General features: G+C 45.0%; 1 protein-coding gene and 1 pseudogene across 1 annotated transcript; both read left to right on the plus strand.

Moving 5' to 3' along the window:
• Window positions 1-772: 772 nt before the first annotated feature.
• Window positions 773-3863, plus strand: LOC115318850 (annotated as a pseudogene).
• An 8677-nt stretch (window positions 3864-12540) lies between these two features.
• LOC115309428 (transcription initiation factor TFIID subunit 4-like) lies at window positions 12541-13287 on the plus strand. The gene has a single exon (XM_029967681.3). The coding sequence runs from the start codon at window positions 12598-12600 to the stop codon at window positions 13285-13287; it is 690 nt and encodes a 229-aa protein (XP_029823541.1). The 5' UTR covers window positions 12541-12597.
• The last annotated feature ends 7200 nt before the right edge of the window (window positions 13288-20487 follow it).

Here is a 20487-nt window from a genome sequence, read left to right on the forward strand (position 1 = left end):
GAGTATCTTGTATCTGGTATCGCTTGCCAGAAAAACATGTATCGAAGTATCGGTATCGAAGATACTTTTGAAAGTATCGTGTATTGTAAAAATACCCGATACTTGCAAAAGTGCGCTTCTAAATCGGAGCTGCGTTTTCTTTCACTCTTGTTCAGGGGAAGCTAGAGCATAGAAGGCCTCCGAAAAGACAACATCAAGTAAACAAATCTTGTGTCCGCGGCTAAAACAACAAACAAAGAAACACGATCGAAAGAAAGTCGAGCGGTTTCGCAATCTCTGCACGGGCATTGTCCCTTTTTTTGTCTGTCTATAGCAAACCCCGGGTTGCACGGCCGCCCAGAGCACTACAGGAGCCAGACAGGAGGGGCCGTTTGCAAAACGCTAGGCGGCCAGGCTGAGCTCTGTCCCTGGTTTTCTTTTCCGCGGAACTTCACTTGATATTTCCGACTGTATGGTGCGCACTTCGCAGTCCCAGTCTTAGAGTTGAAAGTTATTTGTTCCGCCGCGTCGATGGGCTAGCAATGGCAGACAACGACAATACTCCTCGCTGTGCCATCTTGGACGGGAAGTATTTTACCGTGATTTCATCTAGGGACGACAGAGTAAAGGCTGCCTGTTCGTTTTGTAAAGCGACCATCTGTGGCGCCTACTCGTCAACCTCGAATTTCAAGCTTCACCTAAAGGTAGGTGCAGAATCAACGTAAATTAAATTTTTTGTTTGCTCGTAACATGCCAAGAAATGCATTGAGTCGAACAGAGTGTATCTATATGTATCTAATTTTTCAGTGCTGTCTTATGTATCAAAACGGTGCATTTGCATAGCTTACGGAAGTACGCTTTGTGTGATATTACTTGTGTGGCGGCTATATAATTAATCGATACTTATTTTGTTTCAGCGCGTGCATCCACAAGAGCTAAGAAGGTTCGATGAGTACAAAGAAGGGTGGAGAAAACAAGCAGTCAAGAGAAAGGCCGACGCCCCTGCTGACAAAATGCGCCAAACGAAACTGTTTTGCTCTCCCGGGAGTCAACTGACTCAGCCTAAAGTAGACAATCTGATCGTCAAGTTCGTTGTGGATTGGTTGCATTCATTATCGATAATCGAAGAGCCAGGCTTCATACAGCTTGTAACAGGTGAGCTTTCAATTCTATGCGAAATCAGACTGCATTATAATTGTACATTGTCTCTTTTTCTATTTTAGGCTTGCGCCCAGGAACTAGTGTGATGTCGCGACGCTCCCTAGGTCGGCGAATTGATGAGGAATGGGAAAAGTTTCTGGATGACGCGCGAGAGAAGTTGTCTGGTCAAAGCTATGCTGCAACCACAGCTGACATCTGGTCCACTCACCATCGTAGCTTCATGGGTGTCACGGTTCATTGGGTAAGCGCTTTGTGTTTTGAATAAAACAAAATGTGTCCCTTTCCTTCACTACCGTGGCAAAGGCAGTGGTAACACAGAATGTGTACGCATTATTTTTGGGAGCTTCCATCAGCTTGCTGAAAACAGCGTCTCCGGAAGAAAGCCCTGCCAAAAGTAGCGCTCGAGCGGGGGTGGAACGCGTAGGTCACGTAGATTTTATGCTTCGCCCACGTATAAGGTGAATCGAAGCATATGGTTTCCTCATAGAGCGGTAGTACAGTGGTTAAGACATCGGATTCACAGTGCGAGGGTCAGAGATTCGTAAAAAAGTCGCTAGTAGTTCAGTGTTTAAGACATCGGATTCATAATCTGAGGGACGCTGGTTCGTATCGGAGCGCTGCCGGTGTCTTTTATATTTCAATTTTCGTGTTCCGCACCTTCGTTACCTAGAAGGCGTCGCTGGAAGTGCCTGAGGCCATTCCTATAACATATTCTGTATTAAAAAGTAGAAGTTGTGGAAAATCATGATTAAGTAACTAATGAATGATAATATTTGTATATTTATTTAGATCGATGCTGACACCCTTTCTCGGAGGTCGCTCGCACTGGCCTGCAGGAGGTTTCCTGGAAGCCACACGTACGACAGGATAGTAGAAATGCTGGAAGACATTAGGCAGTCCTTCGACATCTCGCGGGAGAAGGTCGTAGCCACGGTCACAGACAACGCCAGCAACTGCGCCAAAACCTTCAGGGAGTTCGGCTTTTGTTCTGAGATTACTGACCAGGGTAAGGGTAATGCTGTACTTATTATCAAACATTTTTTTCAGATTTTTAAGGACTGATTTACGTCTGTCTCAATAACCTAAACCCAAGTGGGTAACGTGCGATTACAAATGCAAGAAGTGTGAAAAATATCCGTCATGTTATGCACCGATTCTAATTTTCCTCTTGTCTGTTGCAGCTGACTTGGTTAATTTTTGTGACACATATAATTCTTCTTTTGATACGCAATACAAATAATTGAAGATGAAGCCACGGGAGCTAATGCAAGCGAGAGTGTTTTTGATTATTGCACAACTGTTTTTCTTTTAGTTTCTATGAATATGTGTTATTCACCGTAAAAAGTTTCCAAACATGTAATCTTGAGTGCTGTTTTAAGTATTTCGGCTAAATGTGTTCCTTTTTTAACTGGCAGATGATGTCGCCGCCGTCTTGTCCTTTGAAATTATGGTCGAACCCGACAACCTGGACGATGCTGAAATCAACTTGCCTCGTCATCTTCGATGCGCATGTCACACGCTGAGTCTTGTGGCAACTTCAGATGCGAAGGCAGCCTTGTCGACACCGTCCTTTGAACGTGCTAACACATCGGTCATGTCAAAGCGTTCGGCTCTATGGAACTGCGTTCGAAACCCAAGTCGTCTGAAGTTGTGGACATCCTAGGGCATTCTCTGAAAACGCCATGCGTAACACGCAGGAATTCATTGTATGGCAGCATGAAAGACCTCCTTCGCTCGAAGGATAAACTGCGAGATGTCTGCGATGGACTAAATCTGAAGAGATTCCAAGAAAGAGACTTAGCATTTATTGCCGAGTACTGTGAGATCCTGCAGCCCATTGCCTCCGCTCTGACGCGACTCCAAGCGCAGTCCGATTGCTTCTTCGGAGAGCTGCTGCCAACGCTTTTTACCGTAAAATCAAAGCTTCAGGAGAAGGCTAGTATGGACTTCGTCTACTGCAGACCACTTTTGGATGCGGTTACATCTGGGTTCATTCGCAGATTTGACGAGCTTCTGCAAATGAAACCAAGTGCAAATGAAGCGACTGTTGCTGCTGTTCTTCACCCTTACTTTAAGTTGCGGTGGTTGTCACGAGAACCTCAAGATGTCCGCGAGCATGGCCAGCAACTCACAGAAAAAGCTGTAATTGACTTTGTAAATGCAACCAAGCATACCACGCGTCCTTTGGCGTGCGCGCCATCAACCTCTGCAGCCTCTGACGTATCGGCTGATGCATTCTTTTCTTTTGAAGCCCACTGCGGCACGAGCCCCAGTTGTCAGGAAGATCAAGTCAAACTTGAGTTCCTGAGCTACCTGCAAGATCCTCGAGTTGAATTCGATATGCTCCGCTCATACCCTTCTCTGAGAAGCGCCTTCATTAGATACAACACCCCAATGTGCTCCTCGGCTCCTGTAGAACGGCTGTTCTCCTTCGCGTCGCTAATCTTACGCCCGCATCGTGGCGGACTTTCAGACCGGCGTTTTGAGCAAATGCTTCTGCTTAAGGCTGCGGTCCCACAAGTGCCATCGTGACCGAAGGGTTTTTCAACCGCCAGGGCGGCAAAAACGGCAGCAAGCTCTTGCGCGACAATATTACAATAAAGCGACCAGAACGAAAAGACGCAAAACATGGTGCTAAATTGCTGCCTACTTGTACGTCTATCTAAAAGTGTCTGTCATTTCTTGAGGATTCAGAACGCAAGTAAACTCAAGGGACTAATATGAAAACGAGACAGACACCGACTGCCATGTCTGTCTCATATTTCTGTGTGTCCCTTCTTCTTACTTGCGTTCTAAATCCTCCTCATGAATGTTAAACCAACACGCTCTCCTGATTCTTTCAATGCCTGTATTTGTTTTTCGAGCTTCAGCCCCCGACAGCTGCAGTAGGGAGTTTCAGTATATCGTTTTCATTGGATCGATACCACTCCATGCGCGCGCTTCAGAGCATGCTTCGATGTGGCAGCGTGAGCTCCCAGTACAAATATCTTTCCCTGAAAACACGATCTACTATAACTCGTTCACACCACATAGTCCGTGTTTCTGAAAAAAACTTGCGGAGACTAAAACTCAATTATAGATAGAACGTTTTGGTTTGGTAGATTCTGTGGATTTGAAATAGCGTGTATCTTTATACCTCGCTGCTCTCTTGGCTGCAATATTTTTACGGAGGTTTGTACGTTTGTGTAAACGTTTGAAAAAAAGACGCAATATAACAAACACAAGAATTCAACTGATACCTTTGTTAATTAATCTAAAGCAATAAGATACACCCATTTTAAAGTACTTCGGATGAGGTTTTAGCGATGTATCGAGGTATCTAAAATACAGTATTCAGTATCTGTATCGGAGATTAGCTTTGCATCTGTATCTTGTATCGGTATCTCAAATACAATTTTCGCGGGTATCGAGTATCGGTATCGAAGATACAATTTCGAAGTATCTTGCCCACCCCTGGTACACACCAATGCAGAAACTTGATTTATACAATACTAAATTTGTTGAAAACATATAGACGAAAAACACACAGGCCAGTGAAAGAAGAACTCGAATAATTAAAGCAATGATACAATCGTACATGAAATAATACATCCAGTTCATAACGAAAAATATCAGCAGTATTCAAAAATCGCCTAGAAAAGTAAGTTCTTTTAATTCCCTATGTGATAGTGATTCAAAATGGCGACCTTTTCTGTACAAACTATTTAACATGGTGGACAATCTGAAATGGAGCGTCTGATTTAGGTAATTTGTACGCGTTGGGCGAATCATCCAGGGTTCATTTTGTCTTAGGTTGCGTAGGATGACGCGATGTTTTAGGTTGACTAGTTTAATAAAATGAACATTATTGTGTTGAAGAGCCCTGCGATACGTTGACAGAAGCTTGTAAGGATACATTTGCTCAACGGTTTTGACATTTAGGGATTTAAATAGTGATTTAGTTGGATGAAGAAATGGAGTTCCTGAAATTGCACGTACGGCCTTCTTTTGTAATAGATGCAACTTATTCAGATTACTTTTTGTTGTGGTGCCCCATATCAGGTTACAGTAATTTAAGAGAGAAGAAATTAATGTATTATATATAGTTAATTTAATTCGAGTAGGAAGTAAACTTTTAAATCTTGTAAGCAGGCCTACATTTTTAGATATTTTTGCTTGCATGTAGTCTATGTGTGCATTCCAGCTCATATCATAAGAAAACAACACACCCAAAGTTTTAATACAATCCACAAACTCAATTTCTTCATTGTTTATTGTAAGATGAGGTAGGTTATTTATTTTCCTATTTTTGGGCCTAAACAAAATAGCTTTGGTCTTTTTACAGTTTAATTTTAGTTTGTTGTTAAGCGTCCAGGCGGCGATTTTTTTTAGCACTTCGTGCACTGTAGCAATAGAAGTAGAAAGATTGTTATGGGAGAAAAAAATACTTGTATCATCAGCGTAAATTATCAGCTTTACATCATCGCTTTTGGCCACATGCACAATATCGTTTATGTATAGTATAAATAGCAATGGGCCTAAAATGCTACCCTGAGGAACACCCGATTTGATAGAAAGCCTGTCCGAATGAAAATTCAGAAAAGACACGTATTGATTCCTATTTTCTAAGTATGATTTTATGAGATCGAGTGCTACGCCTCTTATTCCAAAAAATGGTAATTTGGCAAGTAAAATATCATGATCGATGGAATCAAAGGCTTTTGAGTAATCAAGAAAGACGCCTAGTGTCATCTTTCTTTCGTCAAAATCTTTCACAATTTGTTCTTTCTGGTTTAATAAAGCCAATTCGGTAGATCGATGTTTACGAAAACCGAATTGCGCATCGGAAATTAAAGCGTGCTTATCAAGATGTGTTATGAGTCTATTGTGTATTAGTTTTTCAAGTGATTTAGAAAAGACAGGAAGGATTGAGATGGGCCTATAGTTATTTATGTCAAGCCTATCACCACCTTTATGAAGAACACTAATTTTTGATACCTTCATTCTCAGGGGAAAACAGCCTGTTTCTAATGCGAGGTTATATATGTATGTTAAATATGGTGCAATAATATCAATGACGTATTTTATAGGTTTTACCTGCATGTTATCAGCGTCGACGCTTTTGCTATTTTTAAGATTTATGACGGTCGAGTAGACTTCTGACTCATCCGTGGGGAATAGGAACATCGATTTCGTATACGATACTGGCATGAAATCTAGAACTTTGTTTAGGCAGGACGATGACACACCAGAAGTACCAACATTTACAAAGAAATTATTGAAAGCATTTGCCATGTTCACTCCTGTTATTTTAATGGAGTTTATACTTATTTCATGGGGCACGTTTTGAAATGGCTTATGATTCAGTACTGACCGTATCTTCTTCCACATAACGTCAGGTTTCTTAGTTTCTAACGGATCGAAAAGATTATTGTAGTAGTCACGCTTAGCATTTCTTAGCAGACTTGTGAGTTTGTTGCGGTATTTCTTAAAGGTTTCAAGCTTGCTAATTTCTTTTGTTCGTAAAAAATTTTGATATAAATTAGTCTTAACCCGTATCATTGAGAGTAGCTTTGGCGTGACCCAAGGCCTACGCGACTTCTTAGATGCTTTGAGGTTGACAAAAGGAAAATGTTTACTATAAATTGCACTAAATGTATCGAGGAATAAATTATATGAGGAATTTGTTGATTTTGTTGAAAAAAATATGTTGCCAAGATGTCTTTTCAATTTCTTCTCGAAAACTACGCAATTGATCAGGGGTGATAGACTGAATTTTAACCATTGGAACAGGGTCACTGCGGTTTTTCTGGGAGTGCTCACTGTACAAGCAAAAATAAATGGGAAGATGATCACTGATATCAGTAGAAAGAACACCTGATGATACCACCGATTTTTCATAGTTCGTGATGAACAAATCAAGCATAGAAGATGACGTATTTGTTATTCTTGTAGGATGTGTGATAATATTCGACAACCCATTTGAAGCAATAAGATTTGAGAAAGAGATTTTTTGGCCAGAGTTCGAAATCATATCAATGTTGAAGTCACCACCCATGATTACCTTGTAATTGTTATCATTGACATAATTGAACAATGTCTCCGCAAAATTAAAAAATGGTATGACCGGAGAATTTGGTGGCCTATATACGACGGAGAGCAGAGTATTTTTGAAACGTACAGTTACAACCTCATAAAAATCAGTAATTTCACAGAACGATTCTAATATCTCACAATTTTTTTCATTTTTTACCAACATAGCAACACCACCGCCTAGCCTATCATTTCTATTTAGGTTGAAATGAGAATATCCCGGAAGCAGAAAGTAATCAGCACTACAACTGTACCACGTTTCAGTTAGCATGACGACGTCAATATTCGGTCCAATGCAGTCAAACAAAACAGCGAGGTCATCGTGCTTATTCCTTGCAGATCGAACATTTAGGTGGATAATTGTCATTTGAAATGCAGACTCATTCTCAAGTAGATTTTTTAGTTTAAAAGGTGAAATGAAGGATTCAGACATCGTTTTTCAAGAGACAACAAAAAAAAAAAAAAAAAATTTTTGCTAGCTCGCCGTTATCTTGCACACGTCATCAGCACACGTTACTTTCAGAAACGGCGTCTGTTCAGCCTTACGAGCAAATATGCTACCGTTTCGGACCCAAACGAATTTCCAGTTGCATTCCTTCTTTTTTGCTACAGTCACTCCCAGCAGTTTTTTTAGCGCGGGGCAAAGGTGCTCGTTCACATACACAGAGCTACCCGAACTAATGCCAAGGTCCTCGCAACTGACGCGTCGTTTTTTGGCATGCCCAAGGAAGTTATCTCGCCTGTCCCGGCGTATGAACTGAACAACAATGTTCCTAGCCGTACGATCATGATGCACGTACTGTGCATCATGATCAACATACATCAGCTCGCCTGCACCTTGACAATTCTTTAGTTTGTGATTGCTTTGGAGGTTTATTTTCCGAGACGGAATAAACGCCGAGCAAAAAGCACAGAAGCTGACAAAACTTGAGATCGAGGAGCGTTCTACCATACCAGTAGCGCCGGAAGAGAAAAACGGGGGGAAAAGGTGGGGGGGGGGGGGGGGGGGGGGGGGCGGGGAGGGCTCCAACCTCTCTCTCTCCCGCCCCCCCCCGCCCCCTCACCCCCCCCCCCCCCCCCCAATATTTCGAACTGTTAAAGAAAACAATACGGGGAAAGAGGGCATGGTCGAGCTTATTTTAATCTGAAATTATTTATGCATATGTATAGCTACTGTCGCTCTTCACTGCATAAAAGGTTGCGTAGATGGTCATTGTTAGAAACTCGTTGTCAGAAGGCACTACTCGTCACATGCTTAGTGGTTCGGAAGTTCAAAGCTGTCTTTTCGACCTAAATACCTGCGCCGATAGTAAAAAAAAAAAAAAAATAATAAATGCGGGAATAAAAAGCAGGAGAAAAAAAAAAAAACTATCAAGAATTCGTCGGAAGTGTTCTATTCTTGCATATTCAGAGGTTCAGAACTTCGAAACAAGTTTCTTTTACCAAAATGTGTACAGACTAAAAGAAACACGTCCCAGGAACGTGAAGCGAAAAAAAAAATGTTTTCGTTTAATGACGTGCTGAACTTAAACACTATTAGATATGTACTGTCTGTGGTGTTAATTTAAATGCGATACCTCAAACAACTTAGACGAAAATAAATATCAAGTTTAGGTCATAATTGCATGCAGATACATGTTTGGATATTTCTTCGAAACTCACGTTGAATAACAATCATCACAACTTAAGACGGCACTTACCTAGGCTATACATAGATCATTCTTAAAAAAAGTATACCATAAATAGCTCCGGCTGCAGCGTGCTTCAAATGCGGCACAAATGATAATCGTCAAAAACCCGTCGTCCTTCCTCGCCCCTTCGGGGATTTATTTCTTTAAACCTAAGCATGCCAGAACATTGAAATAAACGACATTGTCTTTTTTGTAAGGAACGCAGCACCGCGTGTGAAAGTTCGAGAATAAAAAAATACGAATGTACCCCACTACTTGAAATCAAATGAAACCGTCCGCCGGTCTTTCGAAGTTCGACGAACGTCGAACTTTTGCCCTAAAATTTCGAAGTTCGTCGAACTTCTGACATTTCAGAATTCGAAAGTTCGAAACTTTTCGAATTCTCTAGATAAATAAGTTCGAAAATTCGAAATTCATCGAATTTTTTTGGTCAGTCAAGTTCGAAAGTTCGACAAGCATCGAACCTTGCAGCGCAATAAGTTCGAAAGTTCGAAAAAGATCGAATTTTTTTAGCGTAATAAGTTCGACGGTTCGAAAAGCGTCGAAGTTCTTAGCTTAACAAGTTCGAAAATTCGACCTCCGTCGAATTTTACGATATAGACAATTCGAAAAATCGAAATCTTTCGAACCTTTCGAACCGCTTGAATCGATCATCGAAACTTCGATTCGAAAAAAGTTCGCGGCATCCCTAATGCACACGGCAACAATCCATCCGTCGACGAATATTTGGATTCGCGTTCGTGGCCAATGAGTGCCCCTGACGGAACTTATCGTCACTTGGGAATGACAAGTTCTGCGGCGTGCTTAAAAAGCACGGTGGAAGCTAGGAGTCATCGCACCGGTGCCAAAGAATGTTACAACGACTTGATTTCGCGATTCGCCTTTGACTTGAGGATTAAAGCTAAGAAGGAGAAGTAGAAAAAATCGTTTCATGACCCCTTTAAGAGCGTTAGTGTAACTAGGATATGAAACTCCCTAATCAAAATTAGGTGCCGACAAAGGCTCGTGCAGAGGGCTATTTGTTTTAGGTTTTTGCTTTAGAACAGCTACTGCTGTATACACCTCCACGTGCAGCGAGCGAAACGCATTACTGAGCTCGCGCACCAGGCACGGGCTCTGAACGCTCATCCAGGGCAGCCTTCGAACGCCGATAGCTGAGTTTTGCTGAAGATCCACGCAAGAGGTAACAAAGACACGCTTCGCTCCCAAGTTTCACGCGAAGGTAAATCTATCCTGTATCCTATCCTGATATTAGAGTCATACAATCTATTTCATCCCGCTATTTGAGCGAACAATCACCGCTGCATGCCGATAGAACAGAAGCAGTTCTTTGTCGATCCGAGTAACCATCGGCCATGCAGGAACGCTCGTTGACGAACTTCCTCTGTCGCTGGGTTGAGACGCACAAACGCCTAGATTGCTGTTCAGGTGTGTTTGGCGTTTGATGTCTGATCGCCTACTGAGGGCCATCAGGTATTTGAGCTTAGGTTACGGGTCCGAAGGAGAGGTTTTCATCCAATCATTGAGAGCCAGGTGCCGAGTCTTATTAAGGCCCATTCACACAGTATACCGTTTCACTAGGTTTAACTACGTTATGAGGACGCACGTCGAATTGCGACCATGGGTCCCCGGGGCATCGGCGTTTCGAATGAAGCCCCGTTTCTTTCTGCCAAGGGGACATGCAGATGAGAAAGGAGTTTTCTTCAATTGACGCTCAACATCCTTATAACCTAGACGTGATGTGAAATTTTGAAAACTTTTGAAGTTGGCGTACGGGGCGAGAAACGTCATCCTAGTACACGGCTCGAGACCGAAACTAACCCGTTGAATTGCTCATGTGGCGTCGATCCCTTTGCTCTCGGCTTGCGTCGCACTGCTCACGTTACCTGAGGCGTGGGCAGGTGGGTGAGATCGACGTTACTGGCGCGCTTTGGCAGGTTAGTTTCGGTTTGAAGCCGTGCACACAGATGACATTTCTCGTCCCGTAGCGCCGACTAGAAATATAGCAATCAGAATTTCACCTCACGGCTAGGGTACAATGAGGACGAGGTCGATTCTCAAATTGCCCCACTTATCGTGACGATTTTCCCACATATAATTTCCGCCAGTTCATATAACTTACCTGCACAGACCGCACCAGTGTGCGGGTGCGGTCTTTTTCTATCTGTGAATAATATTAATAATAATAATAATAATAATAATAATAATAATAATAAAACTCTCTGTATAACATAACAGCCACTGAAAATAACAATTTCCACATTAGTTATGAACATAAAAACATCAGGTTGGGCCTCTAGCAAAATCATTGCAACTTCTGGCGCTCAAGCGAGGCTTACGTGACGCCATAGTGCCATGAATGGCAATGTAATTACTGTCGTTTTTGCATTCTTAAGAAGCTGTAGCACACGCCCTCAAGACGAAAATATGCCGATATTTAATTACTCTCCGGAACTTGGTAATTCTGCAGATGAACCCTCCAAGGCCGGTGCCCGGTGAGCCGCGAGCACTCGGGCCCCGAGTATGCCTTGAGAACCCAAGTCGACTGACCTCGCAGCCGTTAGCCACCAGAGCTGGAGGGACAACTTCAGCCGTCCAGGGTGCCCTTTCGCATCAAAGTGGGGTGACGCGTGACGCCATGCTGGTGAAGACTGAAGGCGGCCAGCTCCAAATGGTGAACATGAGCCCTGCTTTCAATTCAGGTCCGTCAGAACCAACCCTTATGAGCAGGGAGGCCTTTATACTACGGCCACCACAAGCGCGTGGAGGACAACAAATGTTCCATCAAATGCCGGCCAGATACACTGCACCTACTCAGATGGCGGGAACGGTGTTGCGGCAGAGGCAGCCAGGACCTGGCATCCTGCCAGGTGTTGAACAAGCAAGGTTAATCGGCCACGGGACGATGCAACAGCAGGGTGGCTTGAGCCCGCCGACGGTAAGAGCAGGTCACGGCGCGCAGCCATTCCCTGTTCAGACCACTCTAGCCAACCGTCCCACAGGGACCTCAACCCCGTCTCAGATGTCGCCAGACATGGCAAAAAATAAATGCAAGAACTTCCTCTCCACCTTGATTCGCCTCGCGAGCGCTCAGCCCGGGCACACTGCCACCAATGTTAGATGTCTCATTCAAGGTCTTATCGACGGAACTATTCAACCGGAATATTTCACGAAGCAGTTGGAGAAGGAGCTGAACTCTTCCCCACAACCATGTCTCGTTCCTTTCCTTAGGAACAGTCTGCCATATCTGAGGCACTCGCTACTCACGAAAGAGTCGTCTATCGAAGGAGTGCGCCCGCCAAGAACTGCCGTCCCAATGCCACCGGCGATGACGCCAGCTCAAAGCCTACAAAAAGTTCCCAATTCTCTGTCGATTTTTCCTAGTTCGGCGACACACATGCAAGTTTTGACTCCCAGATCGCTCGCCATGCAGCTTAAAAATCCTTCGAGACTTCAGGCTGTGTTTGCACAACCGCAGAGACTAGTTGCGGCGTGTTCAGCATCCACTGCGAGTGCGGCAACTGCGAGAAACAGCCTTCTACTATCGAAATCGACCGGACTCGCATCACTCTCAAGTGGGATTCTGCCGGTCAAAGGAATGCCACCAGTGGTTAGAGATCCCACCGCGATCCTAAGAGAAAAACGAGCCTCTGTGTCGCAAAAGATTGACGATGACATCAATGACGTTGCGGCGATGGGAGGCGTCAATCTAATTGAGGAAACTCGTAATATTTTGTCGTCAGACGCCGTAGGCACTGAAGTGCGCTCGTGCCAGGAGTACGATTTCCTCTTCACGAAGCCACTTCGAAGACGGATAGCAGATATGGCTGCGAAGTACGGTATCAGCGAGATTCCAGACGACGTTCTGGCCCTCGTGTCGCAGGCTACCCAAAAACGCCTCCGGTCACTCCTGGAGAAACTCATCGTCATCGTTGAGCATCGGCAAGAAAATGTCAGAGTCGACGATCGCTACGATGTCACGCAAGACGTGAGGGGACAACTGAGGTTCCTGGAGGAAATTGACAAGGTTGCGAAGAGACGACGCAGTGAACAGGAGCGAGAGAATCTGGTTCGCGCGGCAAGGAGTAGCTGCGTGATGGAAGACCCCGAGCAACTGAAGCTCAAGCACAAGGCGGAAGAATTGCACGAAGCGGACGCGAAAAAGATGCGCCAAGGAGAAGCCAACATCACCGCGTCGTTAGCAGTCGGATCACGAGAACAGCAAAGCGGCGAGAGCTCGGCTATCACGTGCTCAAGCGCAAGTTCCATGGTTCCGGTGCATCCGCGGTTGAAGAGGGCCAATGTCAGAGACGTTATTTTCCTCCTGGAGCAAGAGCACGGCAGTCGCCGGAGCGAGTTTTTGTACAAGGCGTACTTGAAATAGAGCGACAATGAGTTTACTCTGAAGGTGCAACCCCACCATGTATGTCGATTTGCTTCTTTTTTGACGGTTCATAACTTTTTGTTTTTTGTATTCTACAGTAATGAAGTTAATGTTAAATTAAATACCTGGGGGTACTCCGGCGTTTTTGGAGCTAACCAAAGAAATTGCATTTTCTGACTACACAGCCTTTAATCTTCACGGTATGCTATTTATTTTCTCGAAATTCAAGATAGGAATTGAGAAAACCATAAATGAAGATGAGCCGAAACCAGCGTTCAAATTTCCGCGCGCCCTCCAGTGGTGTAACGTCACAAATGGTACAGACTTTCAGGTCGTGCAGGTAGTCTTAAATAGGGCATGTCGGGTTCTTTTTGCGTGCTTTTCAACGAATCAGCTACCAAGCCTTCCTTTTCCGCCATCAAACGTCTTGTAATCAGTTGGGAACATGGTTTACTGCCCACTTTGTACCATTTCTGTCATCACACTTCAACGTTGCCAGTAGGGGCTCCCGACTTGAGAAACACGATAAAAACGAAATTTAAAAAATCGATAATTTTACAAACCTTTTTCTTTTTTTTTTTCGGTCAATACTTGGGGAATTAGTGCAGCCGTGTCTATCGGCGTGTTGAACGAATTTTGAGGCAAATCAGCAAACATGCAAAAATCACCTTAGTACCCCTTGAACTCTACTTTAAAAAACCTCTGACACGACAAAAAAAAAATTATGCTAGGCGTTAAAGTGATGTATCAGGAGTGAGTGAGTGAGCGAAACATGTCTTTAATATGGAAAGGAGGATCGCCTGCCTTGGCCGAGTAGGTCTTAATCAGGAGGGGTAGGGTTATTTGGGTTGGGGAAGGGGGAAAGGTGGGGGGGGGGGGGGGGGGAATGTATCAGGACATCACCAAAAAATTGTTTTACTTTGGAGTTGCGTAGCTTTTTTTTTTTTTTTTTTAATAGTAATACGAAGCCCAAATTCAAAGTGCCCGCCAGTGCCATGTGACGTAACAATGTACCGCAAGATGTCGGGGCGGTCAGAAGGAAGGCATCGCCGGAAGTTACGTGAGTTGTATCACTCCTCGTGCTTACCTGGCCTACCGCGACCGCGTGTAATATATATATATATATTATTCTTCGCATTTCCGCGAGCGATCCAAGCAGATAAGGTTTCTTTTATTTGCTTTTCATCGCCTGAAGTTGCTGTGAAGGTAGAAAAAGAGGAGTAAGTGAGGCCTAGTAAACAAGTTCTACTCATGTTCTAGACAAAACACGTACTGTATGCTCGACGTTTACTTGTACTTGGTTCACTCACCAGTTCGTATAGACCGGTTGCTCTCGGGCAAGGGGCGCGAGCGCGTCCGCAAGACGCAACCATGTTATGCTGGCAGCACCATTGAGGCGGCACTGTAACGTTCAATTTTGCCCGAGCCACGTTGGAATGCAAGCATCTGTCAGCATCTGTAGACGGGCGATCACAAAACGTCTAAAAAGAAACTAGAATAAAAGAAAAAGAATTATGCTGCTCGCGGCCTCAGCGACCCATTAAGCATTCCTTTCAGCTTTATTATTTTATTGCTCTCTTTCATAGCTTCCGTGAGCCCGTATGTTTCACTTTACTTGATAGCAAACCGAAGCTATACTTGCTAAAGCATGTTCCCCTGAACGATGCTCGCACTGCACGAGCGCGCGTGCCTGCTTGGCAGGGACACTGAAAGCATGGAGCTCGCCCTCGTAGCCTCTGCTACGCTGGCACGTATAATGGGACGGAGTATAAAAAACTGTAGTGGGGAAGCGTGATGACGTACGTTCGAAACGCGAGCCAAAAATTCTATTTTGCTCGCCTGGAGCGCTGCTCAAAACTTGAGAGCTACGGGCCTATTCTCTAGACGGCAGGCATCTTCAGCCTGGAGGGTATCCGATGATTCCACGACCTCGGTGTCTGAACCTTCGCAAATGCGATCGGGCGTGTCCTATGCTAGCAATCCTCATTTCTGCGAGCGTTCTAAAAAAAAAAGTTAAAAACTCTATAGCTTGTTTTGTGCCTAGTATGGCTCTGTACCATAGGACTGATGGCATGCACTCGTACACTGGCTTGTACTCGAAACGCTTTCATCAATGGCCTCCATCACGTCGATAATCTGACTCTTCGTCCTGAACTTTTACAGCACGCAAACTAACCAACGGTGCAGTGATAAAAAGCAAGTAGAACTGAAACTTCGTTTTCTACGATCGCTCGTTGAGAAGACCAGAATAAAAAAAAAAAGAAAAAAAAAAGTCTTAAGGCTCGTTTACACTAATTTACACTGCCCCGTTTTCTTCCGTTACGTTAGAAAAAGTCACCGGGGAATCTGTGCTTCGTATTAAGCGTGGCTACCAATTGAAGGAGATAGCGTGGCACGCGACATTCGAGACACAAATGTTACGGTGACGACGAGCTAGGACGGCGAGTTAGCGTGGCAGCCAAGGACACAAGGCTCGTCGTAACGTAACGTAAGGAGTTGAGCTCGGTTCAACTTTTCACACCCCTACTGAAAAAAACCATTTGGCGCCCATATGAAAATAAACGGGTCCATACCGGTAACCGTTTAACCATACTGGTCACCAGTTTGTCATAGGGGTCGCCCGTATGGCTCAAAGGGGTCCCCCGTATGAGCCATAACGGTCACCTATTTGGCAAACGGGTCGCTCGTCTGGGCAAATGGGCGACTCCTTTGGGCAAAGTTGTCGCACGTTTGCTCAAACCGGCGACCATGTTGCAAACTGCACCGGTTTAATCAAACGGCTCTCCGGAGCCCGTTTGATATTGAACGTACAGATCGGCGGCGTGGGCACGCCTAGCGTTTCAGCCGTGGCAGCCAATGTTTTCCGGAAGGCTGGGAGCGCCGGTTCATCGATTTCAGATCGTCCGCGTAATGCAAGTAATTATATATTTCAATTGCGCTGATTTTCGATTATACTGCAACTAAAACTAACACCTTTTTTTTTTTGTTTTACGTAAACGCGCGACGTTGGTGAGCCGATATTTTTGACAGACCTTCAATACTTTGTCCATCTTTGTTGCCTCAATTTACTTATTCAGCTCGAATCTCTCTCGCAGAAGACGCGACCGCGTGAAAGAATGTATGTCTAGACAGGGACCCCGGAACCGGGGGGGCAACGGGGGCTTGAGCCCCCGCTGTCATTTTCCAGGGGGTGCTGGGCTATATGCTGAGCCCCCGTGCATTTGGCTCATGGCCTCCCTCTCCCCCAGGGACGAATTAAGGTACGGGCTGAGGGGGGCCCAGACAGTGCAGCCCAGGGCCCCGGGTGGCCCCGTGCTGGTCCCCGGAAATTTGAAAAAAAAAAAAACGCTAGTCGGTTTTAGTTTAGAATAGCTGAGACCTAAAAGTGGAACAAAACTCGGAGGAGCCTCTGGGCCCTGGCTTTCTGACGTCGTGCCATCCCATTCCCCCCACTCCCACTCCCCACTCTTTTTTTTTTTTTTTTCAACGGGAAAACAGGGACTCCACAAAGTTACCCTCTTTAGACGAGCTGGTGTTTATGAGCTCGTTGTAAAAAAAAACTGTGCTAGAGCAACAAAATGTAAGCGTTGCCTCCCACCCTCCTTGTCGGGGGGAGCAAAGCTGTCGACGCTGGCGGTCCCTTTGAGGTCTCTTCTAATTGAAACCAGACGGAAGGACGGCCACGGAGTCCTCTATTGTACTGGGGCACCCTCGACACGTTGTACGGACAATAGTGGGTTGGAAGGCAAGCAAGTGTTGCCGAAGGCTACACGAGCAACATACATTCTACACATTATTTTTTCTATATATTTTGGTCTTTTAGTGTCGTTCCACATGGAAAGTTTCCTCCGAAACGACAAGTTTAAAACACGCAAAAACAAATATCGGTGAACCTCCCCAAGTATTATTTTCTAACCACTAACAGGCCTTTCAAGGAGCCGGCTCTTGAGATGTCCCCCAAAAGTTTTCGAGAGGCAGTGGCTGCAGGCAACTGCTCTTTAGCCCGTGTCTGATCCGCCAGTGCGAGACACGTTTTCTACCATCGAGTGATATGACCGCTGCAATTTTTTTTTCCCAAGCCTCTGAGGTATGACTTTTTATTCTTAGCTTAGAGCAGGGGTGGCCAAGCTGTTGCTCTTTGCGTGTTGAAGTGCGGCTCGTGGCTTCATAATATACCAAACTAACACCCCCCCCCCCCCCCCCTTTCCCGCCTCCCTCCCGGCCACATGAGCGCTTTCCCAAGAAGAGAAAAGGAACGAGTTTTAAATCGAGACAGGTTGCGGTTTGGTCCTGTGCTACCGCTACCATACGTACGTACAGTTGAACTGCTTTTGACTTGGATATATCTAAAGTAGTTCAAGTTTCATTTAACGGTCTAAAAAAAGTTTAGACCCCCCCCCCCCCCCCCTTTTTTTTTCTGCCTGTTTTTTTTTTTTTTTTTTCAGGCGTTTTTTGGAAGTTTGTTTGCGGCTTTTAGGCCGGGTCAGCCTAGCCACCCCTGGCTTAGAGTAGTACGTCTAAATCACGACCAACTCTGGTCTAAATGGCTGCGAAGCTCTAAATTTTGTGAACTTAGAAGAAACAAGACCATTTCCAAAACTGATTGAAACATTTTACCCTTGAAACAGACAGCGTGTGGGAGAGGAGTTTGAAAATACCTCCTTGATCTTCATGAGAGATGCCCGTGAATCTGCCCAAAAGGACAGTAGTTGCCATATTACAATTGCGTTCATTCTTAATTATTCCTTTTACTATTTGTATGCAGAAGTTTGTTAGTTTGGGACATGAGAGGTCAGTTATTAGAAGAGGGTGGACGAGGCGGTTTGAGCCCTAAATACTTTAACCACCAAGATTAGTTTGTTGTATGTTTTGCTTTATTGTAAGATGGGAGTAAATAGATGAATTGAAAAAAAGTCACTAATTAAAGGGGTCATGAAATGTTCATGACTCTAAAGAGGTGTACGTACTGGTCCTGAATGTATGGACACATCGAATAGATATAGGATAATTAATCTTCTATAAACAGTAAAATAATTGTAATGGTTTCTTTTTTTCAATCAAAAATTTTTTCACTACCCCCCCCCCCCCCCTCTTTTTTTATTTCGACCTCTAGCCCCCCCATGCAGAATACACTTCCGGGGTCGCTGTGTCTAGACTCCGTTTCACTTTAATTCAAGACGCAGCGAAGGTAGCACGCGTACACGCGGCTGCAAGAACATCGAGCATTGCGAGAGCACGCCCGCCGTTGCAGCCCTCAAACTACAAGCTTGCGCTGAGTTCTTTCTTCGCTCGGGCGCAAGCCGAGCTTCTGGCAGTCCTGCCGCCATTTCCAAAGTTCGAGCGCGCGCGCGCGTTTGTTCTTCGGGACTACAAAAACGCATCTCCCTGGAATGCCTGGGGAGAGGGAGAGGGGCTGTCCCGGTGGTCCCAGCGCCTTGACCTCGCCCCCTCCCTCCTCTCTTGTCACCCCTGTCACGTGACCCACAGCAGCGCGCGAGCTACACGCTGATAAGCATAGAGATCCGGAAGGGCGCGCCTTGCAGCCGCTTTTTTCTTTGTCTGCTTGTTGTCAGTTGCTGCTCGAAGTTCGCTCGTCCTACCTGCTTCAATCTGTCGCCTAACCCTGCGGTCTTGTTGGGATGTCTCTCGACAACGTATTGGATGTGCACCAAAGCTATCAGTGTTCGAAAAGACCCACGTGTATGTCGGCAACGAGCGATTCTTCAAAGAAGTCGCAAATTCTCGCGGTTTGGTTGGGTTCGGCAAATGACAGCTTGTGCGCCGCATCGTGTTGAAACTTCCAAGGAGCCGTTCCCTTTCGTTTGTGTTTGTGTGGTTGTCCTGCTTTGACCGTGTCGACAAATATCACGGATTACCTCTTTCAAGTCCGCTATTGTTATGGTAAGTGCACTGCAACCTACGTGTTGGCAACGATTGACCGTTCTTCTACGCGTACTCTTCTTAATTATCTAAAGAATTATGCAGCGCCTATTCGCGCGGCAGCCAGGAGAATAATTTCCCCGAAAGTCTACCTGTATAGTGTTCACAGATCGCTTGCACGTTTGTACTTGTCTACAGAAGACGTAATAAACTTCGAGGAGAATTGAAAACAATCCTTTGTGTCGGTTTTCCTGTCCACTTACAAGCACCTACGCGAGTGCAGTTGTTCTACGTGTTTTCTCCATGTTATAATTACGTTTATGAGTTTCGGGACGTCTTAAATATGTTTAAGATAACCAACCTCCCAGACGATACCCATTTAGGGCTAGCGCATAATTTGGCATTTCGAAGGGCACGTTCAAACGTGTGGTCACGTGCCATGTCAAACGGGTACTCGTACCATACGGCACCCGTATCAAACGGGCACCTGTATCAAACGGGTACCGTTTCGAACGGGTACCGTTTCCAAACGGGTACCCGTATCCCATAATCACGTTTGATCCAAACGGATCGACAGGTTTGATTTCAAACGGGCGACCAGTTTGCCACCCGTTTGAATTTCAAATGGTTTTTTTCAGTAGGGACAGCACCGTTTTCTTAGGTTACGTCTAAGTCACCGAAACATTCGATTCTCGAAAGTCGCGTGCCAGGCTATCTCCTTGAATTGGTAGCCACGCTTAATACGAAGCACAGATTTCCCGGTGACTTTTCGTAACGTAACGTAAGAAAACGGGGCAGTGTGAACCAGACTTAAATATTAGTGTTGCGCGAGCTCCCGCGGCGACGGCAGCTTACGACGTGGGAAGTGACGTCACTAGCCTCTCATATAAAAAAGAAAAAAAACGCCTAGCAACTGATCTGATTGTTGTTGCAGCAGCGCTATGGGTAGGCCACGCATGGTTAGGACTCCCGAAGAGCAGCGTGAATCCTAGGAGCGGCAAAGGGAAAAGAAACGGCAAAACGACCAGCGGCTGCGTGCTGCGACCAGCGGCGACATTTGGTATAGTGCAGTCGGCAATCGTTGCAGGTGATAGCACAGCACTGCTGGCCAACCGCCTTCACGTCGTGGATTGGAGCCCCATTTTTTTTTTCCTGTTTGAATTAACTTTTTTTCTTTTTTTAATATACAACATCTTCCCAGAACTTTAAAAACTCTGCCTTGTTTCGTTACAAGAGCGCAATCAAAGGTATGAAGACAAAACGAAAGAAAAAAAAAAAAACGCGAACACACACATTAAGGATGTAATGTCAAGGTGTATT

This window comes from Ixodes scapularis, unplaced genomic scaffold (genome assembly GCF_016920785.2).
Source record: "Ixodes scapularis isolate PalLabHiFi unplaced genomic scaffold, ASM1692078v2 PGA_scaffold9__187_contigs__length_104089568, whole genome shotgun sequence".
Classification (NCBI taxonomy): domain Eukaryota; kingdom Metazoa; phylum Arthropoda; class Arachnida; order Ixodida; family Ixodidae; genus Ixodes; species Ixodes scapularis.